Source organism: Balaenoptera borealis (assembly GCF_965194805.1).
Source record: "Balaenoptera borealis genome assembly, chromosome: 2".
Taxonomy (NCBI): Eukaryota; Metazoa; Chordata; class Mammalia; order Artiodactyla; family Balaenopteridae; genus Balaenoptera; species Balaenoptera borealis.
In genome coordinates, this window is record NC_138867.1 from 126,733,914 (window position 1) to 126,750,486 (window position 16,573).

At 39.8% G+C, this 16,573-nt stretch overlaps 1 protein-coding gene across 1 annotated transcript in view; it reads right to left on the bottom strand.

The window, feature by feature from the left end:
* The window catches only part of HTR4 (5-hydroxytryptamine receptor 4), a 361,553-nt gene that overhangs the window by 182,476 nt on the left and 162,504 nt on the right, over positions 1-16,573 (bottom strand). The window contains exon 6 of the mRNA XM_082382756.1: positions 4,347-4,419. Coding sequence (XP_082238882.1) covers positions 4,347-4,372 — 26 coding nt within the window. The 5' untranslated portion in view covers positions 4,373-4,419. The remainder of the gene's footprint in view (positions 1-4,346; positions 4,420-16,573) is intronic.

The following is a 16,573-nucleotide window of genomic DNA, read 5'->3' on the forward strand; positions in this document are numbered from 1 at the left end:
TACCTGCCTCCCATTATGAAATGGACAACAAGTGGTCACATGACTTAGCTTGGTCAATCAGATGTCTGATTCTGACTCTTGAGTAGCATATAGAAAGAGGAAATGGTTGGACATTATCCATGATGCAGAAATGTACTGACCACTTCTTTCCATGGTTGGTCACTGTTCCACTTCCTAGCTCTACTAGAATTCTCAAAGTTCTTGTTTAGTTGCAAACCTGGTCCCCCAGAATTTTCACCTTAATTCTTTGAAAATATACATTGTAGCTTCCCAAAAATTACCTTTGAATATGTTAGCGAGTTAGTTTCTTTCTTTCTTTCTTTCTTTTTTATAAATTTATTTATTTATTTATGGCTGGGTTGGGTCTTCGTTGCTGTGTCTGGGCTTTCTCTAGGTGCGGTGAGCAGGAGCTACTCTTCGTTGCGGTGCATGGGCTTCTCATTGCAGTGGCTTCTCTTGTGGTGGGGCACGGGCTCTAGGTGCATAGGCTTCAGTAGTTGTGGCATGCAGGCTAAGTAGTTGTGGCTTGTGGGCTCTAGAGCGGAGGCTCAGTAGCTGTGCTGCACAGGCTTAGCTGCTCTACGGCATGTGGGATCTTCCCGGACCAGGGCTTGAACCCATGTCCCCTGCATTGGCAGGTGGATTCTTAACCACTGTGCCACCAGGGAAGCCCAGCAAGTTAGTTTCTGATGCTTATAGTCAATAATACTGGAAGATATACAATAACAAGGAACAAGGTGAAATAGCAAACTCAATTAAATGAAACCAAACAAACCAAAAATTAAGTAACCAGTATGGCCTGACAAAATACTTAAATGCTAGACATTTTATTTAGCCCTAAGTGTCAACTAGGACCTCTCTGTTCCTTGATATCTGGGGAAAATTGGCTGGAGACTCTCAATTCTATAGCCCGTAGAAATCTTTCTCTCAGATTTCTGATTCACACTCATCCTGTGCCTTTGGGGTTTTCATTCTCACACATGCATTCTCTCTTCCGAACTACATTTACCCAGACAGGAATGTCAGGCATCTCACCAATTTACACATGCGCGCACGCACACACACACACACACACACACTCATATAAAATATCTGTAGTATAGTAGGAGGCAGTGTGGTTTTATGACCTTGAGCAGTTTACTTAACCTCTTTGTACCTTAGTTACCACACATTGTAAAATGGGGATAATAAAGATGTGCCTCAGAGGATCGTTTTAAAAATTAAAAGGATAATACACGTTAAGTTTATAGCTCATAATGACCTCACACATAGTAAACATTCCACACTCCTTTCCTAGCCAAGCTAGAAAATTTTGCTGAAGAACTCGGTGCTGGGAGAGGTCAGCACACACATCATGCATTTTTAAACAAACAAACAAAAAGATGCAACCTAACTCCTCTCAACGTCTTACAGCCACCACGCAGCTAGATGTCCCACCTTCTGCTAAGCAGGATCCAGACTCTCCTTCTTCTCTGAATCTTCTCTTTTCCTACCTTCTCCCTCCTCTGGTCACTCATTTTCCTGTCTTCAGAGTAAGTTAAAAAATCCCTCTCCTGTGCCAGGGACCCAGACCCTTCGGCTTTCACTCTATACGGGCACTTTACCAAGTGAAGACATTTCCTTACCAAAAAAAAATTTCTGGTTCCTATTCTTCAAATGATAAAATTTACTCTATCTAGTTATACCTAGAACATGGGTTTCTGGACCCTAGTCATCTGCATAGTACCCTTGTGATTTTTTTCACATTCATTTATTAATGAATATTTTAAAAGTACATAATATTTTTCTTTTTTTCCAGCATTATGGAGATATAATTGACTTACAGCACTGTATAAGTTTAAGGTGTACAGCATAATGAGCTGACTTACATACATCATGAAATGATTATCACAATAATTTTAGTGACCATCCATCATCTCATACAGATACATAATTAAAGAAATAGAAAACAAATACTTTCTCTTGCAATGAGAGCTCTTAGGATTTACTCTCTTAACAAGGATGAAGGCAGGTAAAAGATGCAAACGCCTAAGTACCACATGATAAATATAATTAGCACTGCTGTATAGGGACTTCCCTGGCGGCACAGTGGTTAAGAATCCGCCTGCCAATGTAGGGCACATGGGTTCGAGCCCTGGTCTGGGAAGATCCCACATGTCACAGAGCGACTAAGCCTGTGCGCCACAACTGCTGAGCCTGCGCTCTAGGACCCACGTGCTGCAACTACTGAGCCCACGTGCTGCAACTACTGAAGTCCACGCACCAAGAGCCCGTGCTCAGCAACAAGAGAAGCCACCGCAATGAGAAGCCCGCGCACTGCAAGAAAGAGTAGCCCCCGCTCATCACAACTAGAGAAAGCCCGCGTGCAGCAACAAAAACCCAACATGGCCAATAATAATAATAATAATGAAAAAACACTGCTTATAATTTTTTTCTTTAAATAAAACTTACTTTCAAATTTTAAGTAAATGTATTTTAAAAGAAAACTCTATTTCACTACTATCAGTGGCAAAATAGTATTACCACCATAAGGTTACCTTAAAATAAATATTTATTTAAAAATAAAACAGACATTCATGTACCACCTAAAATCATCATGCATTACTATTGATCCATGCATCACAATTTGGTAAATAAATGTCCTTTAATATGGACACCCAGAGGGTGGGCTGAGAAGGAAATAGCTGGAAAGCCTGTGGCACTTGCATGTTACTAATGTTGTGGGTAGAGATGGGGCGTAGGTGAGGATGAGCATATGTTGACGGGATCAGGTTAGAAATCAGACAGAGAGGATGGTCCAGAGACAAGATTCCGAGGAGTGATATCATCTTGTATCCTGCATTGCAGATCTACAGCACCCAGGAGAATGGCTAATGTTCATTTAATTGAATTGTATTCTGCTATTAGAATCCAATGCTGCTATAAATAAATGTTGAAAAGCTGGAAATGTTAGGGATCATACTATCTGAATCATCCAAAAAGAAGTACTGATTTTAACCAGCTGATCCAGTTTAATACAATGTCTGAAACTTAAAACAATTTGATAAACTTATCACCATTGACACTGCTCACTTTGGCCTTTTAATTAATAAAAATAAAATGGAGACTCTCTAGATTCCACTATGCTTTCTCTGTGCAAATAATGCCACAAATTTTCAGAGGAAAATTAAGTATGTGGTACTAGCCTAAAAATCTCTGTTAAAGTCCTAAGACTCTGCATCAAGTCAGTGTGTTTGGTAAATATCAAAGTCCACGATGCTTCCATTGGGAGTGTAAAATGTTTTACTGCTGAATATAGAGTCTCTGTGCATACCTAAGTATACTAGAACATCACCCTATTTGAAATATATGTAGCACAATTACTGGCTGATCAATAACTCTTTATTAAATATCCACCATGTGCCAGGGATTATTCATGAGACATATTCTACCCTTAAGGAACCCCTGCATTGGAGTGGTAGTACATCTTTGCAGCTCCAGTCACATTACACTAGAGTTTCTGTGAGTTTCTGTCAAGATATTTGACAGCTCCATTTTGTCACAGCGTTCTCCTACATCAAACACAGAGGCATAGTGCCTCTGATCTATACCTGAAATGTGCTTTCCTACAGATCTCAAATGAAAGAAAAACTGCTCCTGTGATTGCACCAAGAATGTATTTTTTGAGCATGTCTTCCAGCTATTGATATCGATGATATCTTCAGCCTCAAATGCCAATTCATAACATTTAAACCTTATTGAATACAATTTTCTCCACAATATTTGGTTGTACCAAATAAAATGCAGCAAGCCTTTAAAGAAAAAAAAATCCCTAGAAGCCATCCTATTATTTGATCTCCAAGGGTTGCAGGAAATTACAGAAAAACAAAACAAAAATCATTTAGCTTTATGTAACTATACCATGCAACCATCACGTCACATAATCTAATGACCTGGTTGATAAAAGAACTGGCAAACTAGCACTTGTCACAAAAAGCTATTTAAACGTATATCTAAAGTTTAGATGTACAGATAAATATTCTTAAGCTATTTTTACCCCCATTTAAATACATCTTCTTTCTTCCTATTACAGAGATGAATATCTATTTTCATGGAAGAGCATCTCCCGTAACGCAGACTTTTAGTATAGGCATCTGGAATCATTTACAGCCATATTATATTTATCATTTAAACAGAAATGAAAAAACATTAATAATCAAACAGTACCACACTCATGATTATATATGAAATACTGAAGAAAATCCACATCTACTAGCTTTGTAACTCTACTACAACAGACTTTTCAGAGACCTTAGAGTTCAAATGACCACAATTTACAGCACAATGTATACAGAAATGTAACATACCTCACATTAGCATCAAGTTCGTCCATTACAGGAAATAGGCATGGGTGAGTTGGATTTCAGTGTGCACAGGGTACTGTAATGGGGAAATAAAAAAGAGATTAGACAAGAAAGTAATGTAGGAAAATAAAAGTCGTGAAGGGAAAAAATGCCAAATACTCATTGCTTCCTAATTATTAGGACTTTTGTAGTGTGTCGGAAAAGTATTTAATAAACAATACTACGCAAAAAGCTATTGGCATACTGAGGTATGGCACAGCTGAGTACTGCAAAAAGTTTCTTTACATTTGACTAATCTCTTAGAGATTAAAACGTAAAGGTATTTCTTTTTACTCCATGTTTAATCTGTTTATTTGTTATTTTTTGCTCTTCCCAGATACATAGCTTGTTTATATGATCTGCATTAGGACACTAGTTGGTGAAAACAGGTAACTACATTGTTATGATTAAAATAGTACATTGCCTAAAATGGTCAGCCATCTTGTTTCCTATGAGGATTTTTCAGGTTGTTTTTTTTAAAAAAACCTTTTTGAGGGTGGATAAATCTCTTTGAGAATCTAGTAAACTCTTGAGAACCCTCTTCCTAGAAAAAAAAAATAGATGTGCATGTACATACATACACACTTTCTGGGGAGCCCATAATTCCTTGAGGCCCCTCCATGAACCCCAGGCTAAGAACTCACAACTGAAGAGGAGTCAATTTTCAAACTACTGTAAGTTCCTCTAGCATAGACCCTCAGAAGACCTTACACCCTTTAATGGATGGACACTCACTGATCTCCACCAAGTCAGATCTCTGAACTGGCTGTGTAGTTTCAGTTTTCAGAAGAATTCCTATATTTTTAACCACATTTGTTCTAAAACATGGTGAATCAGAGGACATAGGGGTGGAGCTCAGTCTGTTTCTTTTGGAGTTACCCTAAGCAAGACCCTTTCTCCTTCTAACTTCATCCTCTTCTTCTCAATAAACAGAAGGGATTGGAAGAGATGATCTCTGGGTTTACTTCTAGCTCTGATATTCTATAATTCCATCTGCTGGTTTTCCAATAAAATTTTACATGGAAGAAAATGTAAATCTGTTTATCTACATAACAAAACCATGAAACTCAGCCTGGGCCCTTGGATTCCTTGGTCAAGGTGAACCAAACATATATGCCTGGCAGCCAGGAGAAGAATGGCAGGCCACCAGAGCTGGAAAGGACATGGGTCTCTCTGTGTTTTTCAAAGTTTATTCTTTAAAGCCTCTAAGATTAACATGGGCTCCCATGGGCATTTCTGGGTTTGTGACAGGTATGAGGAAGGCTCAGCCTACAGGACTCAATCCCCTACTCTGACCTCAAACAAAGCACTTCTGTCTACTTCTATCTCTTTTACATTTTGAATCTGGAATAATCTTTTATTTGAAGTACATAAGTACAAAGCCCTAACTACTGAAGCGGGAGGGTTCCAACCTTTGTACTCCTCTATCTAAAATCATTCCTGAAGTGAGATGGTGTGTGTGCACATCTATTTTTTTTCTAGGCAGATGATGATCAAGAGTTTACTAGATTCTCAAAGGGATATGATTACCCACCCTCAAAAACGGTTTAAAAAAACTGAAAATACTCATACTATTTTAATCATAACAATACAGTTACCTATTTTCACTAGCTAGTGTCCTAATGCAGATCGTATAAATAACCTATGTTTCTGGAAAGAGCAAAAAATAACAGATTAACATCCATTCCCATGGCTTAAAAAACAGTCTGTTCACTAGAGATTTCCAAAGTTATAAAGTCTAGGCCTTTCCCAGACTCATATCACCTACCTGACATCTCAACTTGTATGATTAAAAAGCATTTCAAACTAAACCCTTCACTTCCCGCTCCAGCACAAAACTTACTCCTCCCCTAGCATTCTCCATCTCAGGAAATGGCTCCACCATTTATCCAGTTGCACAGACAAAACACATTTTTTCACACCCTACAATAAAACTATCAGCAAACTCACTCCCTCTACTTTGAAAATGATTCCTCAATCTTTGACTTTTTTTCATTAACTCCAAAACCAGCACCTGGTCCAAGCCACCATCTCCTTTCCCAACTGGTGTCCTAACTACTCTCCTAACTTTCCTAACTGGTCTCCTGCTAGCTCCACTATCATCTCTTCTCCCCATGGTAGACAGAATATTTTTTAAATGGAAGTCAGATCATTTCTTGCCTATATAAAATTCTAGTGGCTTTCTGTCATGCTTAAAATAAAATCCAAACTCCTTATCATGATCTGGTCCCAGCTCCTCTCCAACCCAACTTTAGCCATGCCCCACCCCCTCACCACCTTTGAACTCTTTGGTTTTGCGTCTTTCCTTGACCATCATAGTAGGCTCTCACCTCAGAGCTTTTTCACTTGTTTCCTCTCCCTGGAATGCTACCATGTAGATCACTCCCTTACTTCCTTAGGGACACAGGAAATAAGGCTGTCACTTCCCCGACCATCTAAATAAAATTTCAGACCTCATTTTCTGAAAGTTTCCATCCTCTGTATCCACTCTATTTTTTTCTTCTTAGTACACACCTTATATATACGCCATTGCTTCTTTATTAGTGATCTATCTCCCTTACTAAAATATAAGTTTCAAGAGGGCATAGTTATATCTTGATCACTATTATAACTTCAGTGCCTAGAAAAATGCCTAAAGTATTCTCTTCATAGATACTTCTTGAGTCAACTAAGTAGTTAATTCGTTTTGCAAATGAGGAAACTGAGGTTTGAGAGCTTGTGACTCTCCCTCTGGGAGGTAGTATATGAACCACTGCAGAATAAATACTGTAATTTTTAAAAGTATCAAAAACCAGTTCAACTTATTTACTCTTTACTAAGTATTAACAAGTGCTAAATACTGTCCTTTTCCTTCTCCTCCAACCTCTGAGACGTTATGTCTATTGTTAGATGAAGAGACTAAGGGTCAAAGAGGTTACCTGACTTGCCAAAGTCACACAGCTAGCACTTAACCAAACTGAGAATTCAATCCAGGGTTGTCAATTCTGAAACTCAAGCTTTATCCTGCATAGTTTTGTTTTTTTTTTAACATCTTTATTGCAGTATAATTGCTTTACAATGGTGTGTTACTTTCTGCTTTATAACAAAGTGAATCAGTTATACATATACATATGTTCCCATCTCTCTTCCCTCTTGCATAGTTTTTGTCATCCTATCACACTTCCTCCCAGTTAACAAGGGAAACTCCTCATGAAAGTGAATATTTCCTTTAATTTTCTGCTGACCATTTATTTCCTCTTTCTCTGAGAACAGTGCCTTGATTTTCCTTTGTGGAATGCCTCCCCTGCCTCAATCCCACTGATGAGCACATGACCAGGACTGGCCAATCAGAATAGTCCATTCTCTGGCCACAAGGATTCATTAACTCACCAGCTGGACTGTAAAGCCAGCCCTGGGATTTTTGCTAGAAAGAGCCTGTCTTTCCCCTGCTGTTGCTAAACTGATAGACTTTCAATTTAAAGCTGCTGGTGGCCATCAGTGCCACTTTGTGGGGAGAGCTTGTCTGAGAATGAAGCTAACACCCAAAGGAAAACAGAGTTGCAACATAGAGAATGCTGAGTCCTGATGAGATAATTTGAGGCTTAAGGTCTAGCAGTGTCTTAAGACAATTTTATACTTAAACTTCCCAATTATATTGAGCCAAAAAATTCTCTTTTTCCTCTGTAAGCCAATCTGAGTTGGGCCAACCATTATTTGAAACAAACAAACAAAAAAATCCTTAGTTATATACAAGAAAATCAACATTGTATTTGTATACAGATGAGAAGGAAGAAAAGCTGGAACTAAGGAAAACAGTTAAAAGCTAGCTAAAGTTCATTCATTGAAACTGCATTTGAAAATGTTACAACATGGGGAAAACTATATATTCATAGCAATGTACATTGTTATATTTTGCTCATGGAAACTCAATGAGCAAATTTAAAATGACTGCCATTTAACAAGCCAGTGAGAACATGCATTTTGTTAGAGATAAAGGAACAGTAACAAAAGAGAAGCTGGTGATTAGTACTTATCCTGAATTGATTCATCGATTATAGTCCACTATTTTCTGCCGTGCTCACCAGGGATATCTAATCTGAGCTGTGATTATAGGGACACCACTTGCTGGGAAGACTGCTCAGAGTGACAGGTGTGTGCAAGGAACCATGCTTTTATGTTGCATACTTATATTTCTGACTCCTTAACAAAATACTACCCAGTTAATTAAAAGTACAATCAACTGAGAGCATCTCCCATGCTCAGATATAAGCTACATCCCTTCTAAAAGTTCTAATTTGAAATTCAGTTAGCCCTCGTGTGCATATGGCACACGTGCATGTGTGTGTATGTGTGTGTTTTAATGATAGTCATGCTGTATCCTTGTCTCCTTCAGAGAAACACTCCTAGATCATCATAATCAGAAAAAAAAGCACAGCAAGTCCTGGGAAAGGGGTGGAAGAGGGAGCCAAATAAACCCTTCTACCATGTGAGGTACAAATGAAGGTCTCATTATCTCAGCAATAGGACATCAAGTCACTAATTATTCAAAACACTTTATCTGTCACAAAAGTAAAGCTACAGCAACATACAACTCCATCATATTCCTTGGAGCTTCTTTTCCTTGTTGGATACATTGAGACTGATCTTTCCTTAAAACGGGAGGAGAAGGAGGAGGAAGAGGTGAAATTCTTTATGCCACCAAATGCTGATTCCAACCCTTAGTTTTCTGGCTTACAAATTTTAAAAAACTAAAGGGCAAACCCCGAAGGTAAGCACACCCCATCTTTACCCTTGTTCTTTTACTCAGAATACTCTGAAAGATTGCTGTGGAACAGTTGTTAATGGTTAACAGAAGGTGTGTAGTTGCATCTCTATTATGAGAAGTGAGAGCACAGGGCTCACCTGTAAATAGTCCCCACCTATTGGAGTGAAATATTGATGTAGTTTGGTATAGTGCCAACATCTGCCTACTTGGAGCTATGTCATAACCTCAGCTTGCTTTGCTGCACTTTGGTTTTTTTCCTTTGGTTTTGGCCACATGGGCAGATATTCATGCATAACTGTGCATGGATTGACCACGTTTCTTTATAGAGTATGCCTACATGGGTTAAATTTCTACATCAAAGGGCATATTCCAATACCTTTGTTTTGGACAAGTGTCAGGAATAAGTAAAACATTATTTATCTTAATTGCCAAATTGAGGGTGGGAGCTTGGCACAATGGAAGGAACACTGGACCAGGAGTCACTCAGCTTGACCCACTACTAACTAACTCACTGTTCCTATTCTTAAGCAAGTCTGTTCATCAGTCTAGGTCTCAACTGTCCCAACTCTAGAATCAACTAGGCCAGAAGGTACTGGACAGGGTGAGCAAAGGGAGAAATTTCAAGGAATTAGAACTTCTCGGAAGTTAAAGGAAACTTTGAAAAGGTGAGTTGCTTGTCATTAGAGGCATTTAGGCAGCATGTGGGTAATTATTTAAGGATGTCTAAACAAGAAATGTGATTCTGGTGACTGATAAGGTTTCTTCCAATGCTAAAACTGTAGGACCGTGATAGTCTGTGTTAGTTCTGCTCAAATCCCTAGCAAAAGACCAAGTGTTTTGAATGATTTTCCAAATTAAAAAAATGTTATGATCAATTCACATATACTGTCCCAAACAGGCTCCATCTCCTGAGCACAATCACAGATATTTCTTAACAGGTGGGACTAAAAGAAGAGCAATGTAATGTGCAATTAACTAAAGCCAGATATTCGCTAAGAGTTAGCTGTCAAATGCTTGTTGTTGGCCTCATCACCTCATTACCCTAACTCACTACCAGCCATATGTACCAAAACAGCCAATCTCACCAGGATCAAACACACAAGCATTCCCCAAAATAGTCTTTTGCATCCCATGGTGATCATGATTTCCTAGTAACCTTCACTGTGATGAAAACTCTTGGATCACCTGAAAAATTGCAACTGTGCAAATTCTCACTAAATGGAAGAAAAAGAGCCCTCTCCTTGGCTATTTACTATGACTTTGTTTTCTGGAAAATATTTGGAATTTATAGGATGTTGTTTCACCATTTTACTTTTACTTCAATCAGCTGATCATACTCTCTAAAAGAATTTCTCTCTGTAAATTAGTCCTAAGAAAATTTACATTATTTGTTTATCTAGACATCTAAGTGATGGTAGTTCACAAGTGCAAATGCGTATAAACCATGAAAAAAAAAAAAGAGTCTGTATTCCAGGAGCTAGACCTTCATTGCAAGTGTCTCTTTCTAGGGCTGATAGTCAAAATGCCGTTTGTGCTAAGTCATCTAGAAAGATTTAGTCTAAATAAAAACCTTCTAGCTGTTTCATTTCCATAACTGAAAATCCAAACAGATGCCAACTCAGTTACACTTAAGGGACCACCATTCTAATATATACAATTAGCATGCAAAATGGCTTTTAATTTTTTTCAAAATAATTAAGAATATTCTTTCTAGGTAAGAAAACATTTCTCAGCTATAGTCCCTTTATTAAAAAACTGATATTGAAAACAGCCCTTAACCAATGAAAGAATATTTAAGAGGCATACCCATTCTACCTTTGGGGAAAAAATGGACTACAGGAAATGTAAAGGAGGAATATGAACTTCCATTTCATGTAGAACTGAATGGAGTATATCTAGAGCATTTCTAGAAATTGTATTTTTTTAAGGCATAGATACCCCCACCACCCCCAAATAACGTGATGAGGACTGTGAGGTTACAAGAAATCAGATCCAATTAAATGTGGATCTGGATATTTCATGAAGAAAAAAAAGAAGATTCAAGTCATTTATTTATATATTTACTTTTCTGATCACTTGATTAATGTCCCACTCCCAATATGGTGACAGGTTCTACATGGAAAGAGACACAGTACGCGATCAGTATTTCTGAATGAATGGTAAGACATGATATGAAAGTTCAACTTGATAATTAGAGAAGCAATTAGCCTTGTCTTTGTGTTGCCAAAGGGGAGATGGTGGGAGTCTCAAGAGAAGTTTGAACCGCATTATGAGGTAAATCATCTGACATCAGAGCTGTCCAATTATTGACCTGTGTGCCTTGGCAAGTAACAAGGTCCACCTCAGTGGGAGGCTCAAACAGAAGCCAGAAAACCATCCGTCAGTCACGTTTGAGGGGACGAAGCAAGTCTTGGATGATTCTGAATTCTGATGAAATCCAGGAATGCAGCGAGAGCAGAACTAAATAAGAGACTGTTTACTGTAGAGCAGTGGTTCTCAAGTTTAAGCATGCATGAGAATCACCTGGAGGCTTGTTAAAACACAATGGCTGAGTCCTACCCCCAAGTTTCTGATTCAGTAAGTTTAGAATGAATAATTTGCATTTCTAACAAGTGCCCAGGTATTGCTGATGCTGCTGTTCTTGGGATGACTCCTTAAGGTAAAACACAGATTTCCCAATGTTTTCTCACGTCTCCTGGAGAAAGCACATGATATTAGGCAATAGGTGGATAGAAGTACCATTGGATCATATGGTAAAAAAATGTGTTTTTTCATTTTCTATTTTAATCACTGTTGTTTACACTGAAGAAAAGGATTCATATATGTGTTAGCTTATCTTCGAGTCCTTCCTGATATTTGGTAATCTCTCTTTTATAATAAAAAACGGGTCGAAGGCTCACAGGCTTTGGTTAGAAACACTACTGTCTTACTGGGGTCCCCCTAAGAAGCAGATCTTGAGGTGAGGATTAAATAGATGCACATATTTGATTTGGCAGGTGCAGGTACACTGGCAGGGAAGTAATGATACAGGAAAGAGGATGAAAGGCAGCTTATAAGCCACTGAAGCTTAATCCCACAGGGAAGTTCTGGGAAACAGTGTAAAACGTATGCCTCAGAATTATCCTGGACAAGTGGGGAGGGAACTGGGGGTATTGATACTCCCACAGCCATTATGTATTGCTTAAGAGCTGTCCATAGGGGGACATGGATTCCCAGGCATCTCCAGTCCATTGTGCTTGTGAGAAAGGTGATTTCAGCAGACTGAGGGCAGCCCTCCAAAAATTATGTTGGTTCATCATTGGAAGTCAGGATGGTATACACAGAAATGGTAAGGGGATCTGTGGGAAAATGGGAGGAACAGTTGATAGTATCTGCTCCAACTATTTAGCTGAAATCTGATACATTGTGTTTTTTGCATTTTTTTTTTTTACAGTTACCTTCCATTTCTTGCAGTTGGTACTGGTTTCCACTTATAATTTTCTTTCTCTGTAAAATAAATTTATTTAAGGAAAACTAACTGATCTAAAGAAAAGTGCTATGCAGATAATGCTCCAGATGCTTGCATGAGAAGGTGGCAAGAATCACAAGGGTAGTACTCAAATGACTGAAGTTTGGGAAATGCTAGCATAGTGGTTTAAAGCAGAGATTGGCAGTTGTTTTTTTGTTTTTTGTTTTCTGTAAAGGGCCATTTAGCAAATGTTTTAGGCTTTTTCAAGCATCAGATCATTATCACAGCTACTCAACTCTGGTGTTATAGTATGAAAACAGCCACAGACAATACATAAATGAATGAGCATGACTGTTTTCCAATAAAATTTATGTGTGGACACTGAATTTGAATCTCATATAATTTTCACTTGTCACAAAATAGTATTCTTCTTTAGATTTTTTTCAACAATTACAAAATGTAAAAATCATTCTGAGCTCGCAGGCCAGTCAAAAACAGGCAGCCAATCAGATAGTTTGCCAGCCCCTGATTCAAGGCATCAATTACCAGTATGCCCTTAGACAAATTACTTACTTTTCTTAGCCTCAGTGGCCTCATCTGTATAACAGGGGTAAGCATAATACCAATATCACAAAGTTACTGCAAAAAATAAATGAAAATGAATACTTAGAAAGCAGGTGCCCAGAAAGTTCACAATATAAAGTTAGCCAGCTATTGTATCAAGGTGGTCTCCAGTTTGGCAGTGCCTCAGTCACTGGAGTCTATATGTTTCATACTCTACTTCTCCACAAAGGCAGCTAGGCACCTGGGGGCTGATCTCCCCTACTTTGGGATGTGGTTACAGAAATTATTCTTCTTCTCTACAGAATAGGTCCCTGAAAGCTGAGCCTGAAAATACCCAAAGGGTTTTGTCACCACCGATTTCAGAGGCCTGGAATTGGGAGGTCAAGCCAAAATTTGCATTCCATCTAAATTAAGCTTCCAAATTAGTGTTTTGTATCTCGCAGAATTATGCTGCTGACAGTAGTGGTTCTCAAACATTCGAATACCTAAAAATCACTTGCAAAACTGCAGATTCAGGTGCCTCACTCAAAGAATATCTGAATCACTAGGTCCAGGAATCTGCATTTTAACAAATGTCTCAGTGATTCTGGTGCAGATGATTCATGGAGAGCAGTTTGGAAAACACATCAAGGTTGGACTGCAATCCACCAGGTGAGCATGCCCTTCTGAAATCCTCTTTAATTGTTTTCCTGTATCTGTTTAAATGCCTCATCAGCTGAGAGACCAGGATTACAGTATTTGCTATGCATGCCAAAAGAAAAGTCTACGCCAGCATATATACCTCTTCTGTCCTCACTCTTTTCTATTTCTCCTGAACCTCCTGGAGTAGAAAACAGTGTACACAGAACACTCTACTTCAGATATCATGTGCTGATTATCATATACAATTAAGCACGCCAGTGCAATCTCAAAGGACGTGTGCTATTTAGAGCTTAGATGTAAATTCTTGAGCAGAAGCTGCATCTTTACTGGACTAATAAGATGTTACCTCCCAAAAGGCTGCTGCCCACAGTTTCCTACCAATAGTTCCCAAACAAATCTCTTGGAAAATATAAAACCAAACCATAGATTTTAAAGGGGCCCACTTAACACAGAAGAGAAGACTCCTGGGGAAGAAGCAGGAGAGGAGTAATGACATGTTTCTATAACTGATATTTGTTTAACACATATTAAGTACCAAATTCTTCACATTCATTGCCTCATTTCATCTTCACATCATGCTACAAAGGAGTACTACAATTATACCATTTCACAGACAAGGAAACTGAGGCATAGAAAGAAGATGTTATCTAAGGCCACATCAGAGCCCAGACCTTTCAACCATTAAGTCATCCCATAAAGGATCCAGATCAACTTTTCCAGTTCATTTTTATTAATTAGATATTTATATAGCTCATCAAAACTTACAGAATGTCTACTGCCACCTGAAAGAGAATAATTTTTTTGTTACAAAAGCCCAACTTTGCTCATAGCAGTATGTGACACTGAGTTCCTCATTTTGCTTCCATAAGTCCCAGGTCTCCAGCTGTTCAACGCGTTTAAGATATCCAGCCCACCGGTCTTGCATATCTGCTATTACTCATGAAGTTCAAATAAGATAACACATGTGAAAGTCCTCTGAACACTGTAAAAAGTTATCTAGAATGATAATTTCCCAGCCTATCATTTCCACAAATTATTTTAAAATGTTGAGAAGGAAGAGTGTTTTGCAAAATCATCTGTGTCAAAAATCAGATTTTCCAGAGATTTGGTAGGTGGTAAAGTACCTATATTTGTGGAGCAGAAGAAACACTGCTTCTACATGGAAAGTAGACTATCATGGCTCAATGCAATGGAAATTTCAGGGGCTTGAGAATCAGATGACCTGGGTGCTGGTCATTGCCCTGCCACTAAGTGACCTTGAGTGAGTCTTTCTTTCTCCCCTTCCAGGAGATACAATGCTGCTTGGCGGTTAAGAAAATGGTTTGGGGGAGTCAGAGCAACAGCATTAAATCCACTACCTCCTCAGGAATGACCTTAGGCAAGTCATGTCACCTGTCTTGGTCTCAGTTTCCCAGTGATAAAAACGAGAATTAGAAACAACAGCTTAAGAGAGACCTTCAAGATGGCAGAGGAGTAAGACGTGGAGATCACCTTCCCCCCCATAAATACATCAAAAATAAGGAACAGCTCCTACAGAACACCTACTGAACGCTGGCAGAAGACCTCAGACTTCCCAAAAGGCAAGAAACTCCCCACGTACCTGGGTAGGACAAAAGAAAAAAGAAAAAACAGAGACAAAAGAATGGGGACGGGACCTGAACCTCAGGGAAGGAGCTGTAAAGGAGGAAAAGTTTCCACACACTAGGAAGCCCCTTCACTGGTGGAGACAGGGGTGGGCGGGGTGGGGAGGGGGAAGCTTTGGAGCCACAGAGGAGAGCGCAGCAACAGGGGTGCAGAGGGCAAAGCGGAGAGAGTCCCGCACAGAGGATCGGTGTCGACCAGCCCTCACCAGCCGGAGAGGCTTGTCTGCTCACCCGCCGGGGCGGGTGGGGGCTGGGAGCTGAGGCTCGGGCTTCAGAGGTCAGATCCCAGGGAGAGGACTGGGGTTGGCTGCATGAACACAGCCTGAAGGGGGCTAGTGCGCCACAGCTAGCCGGGAGGGAATCCGGGAAAAAGTTTGGACCTGCCTAACAGGCAAGAGACCATTGTTTCAGGGTGCACGAGGAGAGGGGATTCAGACCACCGCCTAAATGAGCTCCAGAGATGGGCGCGAGCCTCGTCTATCAGCGCGGACACCAGAGACGGGCATGAGACGCTAAGGCTGCTGCTGCAACCACCAAGAACCCTGTGTGCGAGCACAGGTCACTATCCACACCTCCCCTCCTGGAAGCCTGTGCAGCCCACCACTGCCAGGGTCCCGTGACCCAGGGACTACTTCCCCGGGAGAACGCACAGCGCACCTCAGGCTGTTGCAACGTCATGCCAGCCTCTGCAGCTGGAGGCTCACCCCGCATCCCGTACCCCTCCTTCCCCCTGGCCTGAGTGAACCAGAGCCCCCTAATCAGCTGCTACTTTAACCCCATCCTGTCTGGGCGGGTAACAGACACCCTCAGGCAACCTACACACAAAGGCAGGGCAAAATCCAAAGGTGAACCCCAGGAGCTGTGCGAACAAAGAAGAGAAAGGGAAATTTCCCCCAGCAGCCTCAGGAGCAGAGGATTAAATCTCCACAATCAACTTGATGTACCCTGCATCTGTGGAATACCTGAATAGATAACGAATCATCCCAAAATTGAGGCAGTGGACTTTGAGAGCAACTGTAGACTTGGGGGTTGCTGTATGCGCCTGACTGGTTTCTGGTTTTATGTTTATCTTAGTTTAGTATTTAGAGTTTATTATCATTGGTAGATTTGTTTATTGATTTGGTTGCTCTCTTCCTTTTTATATATATAT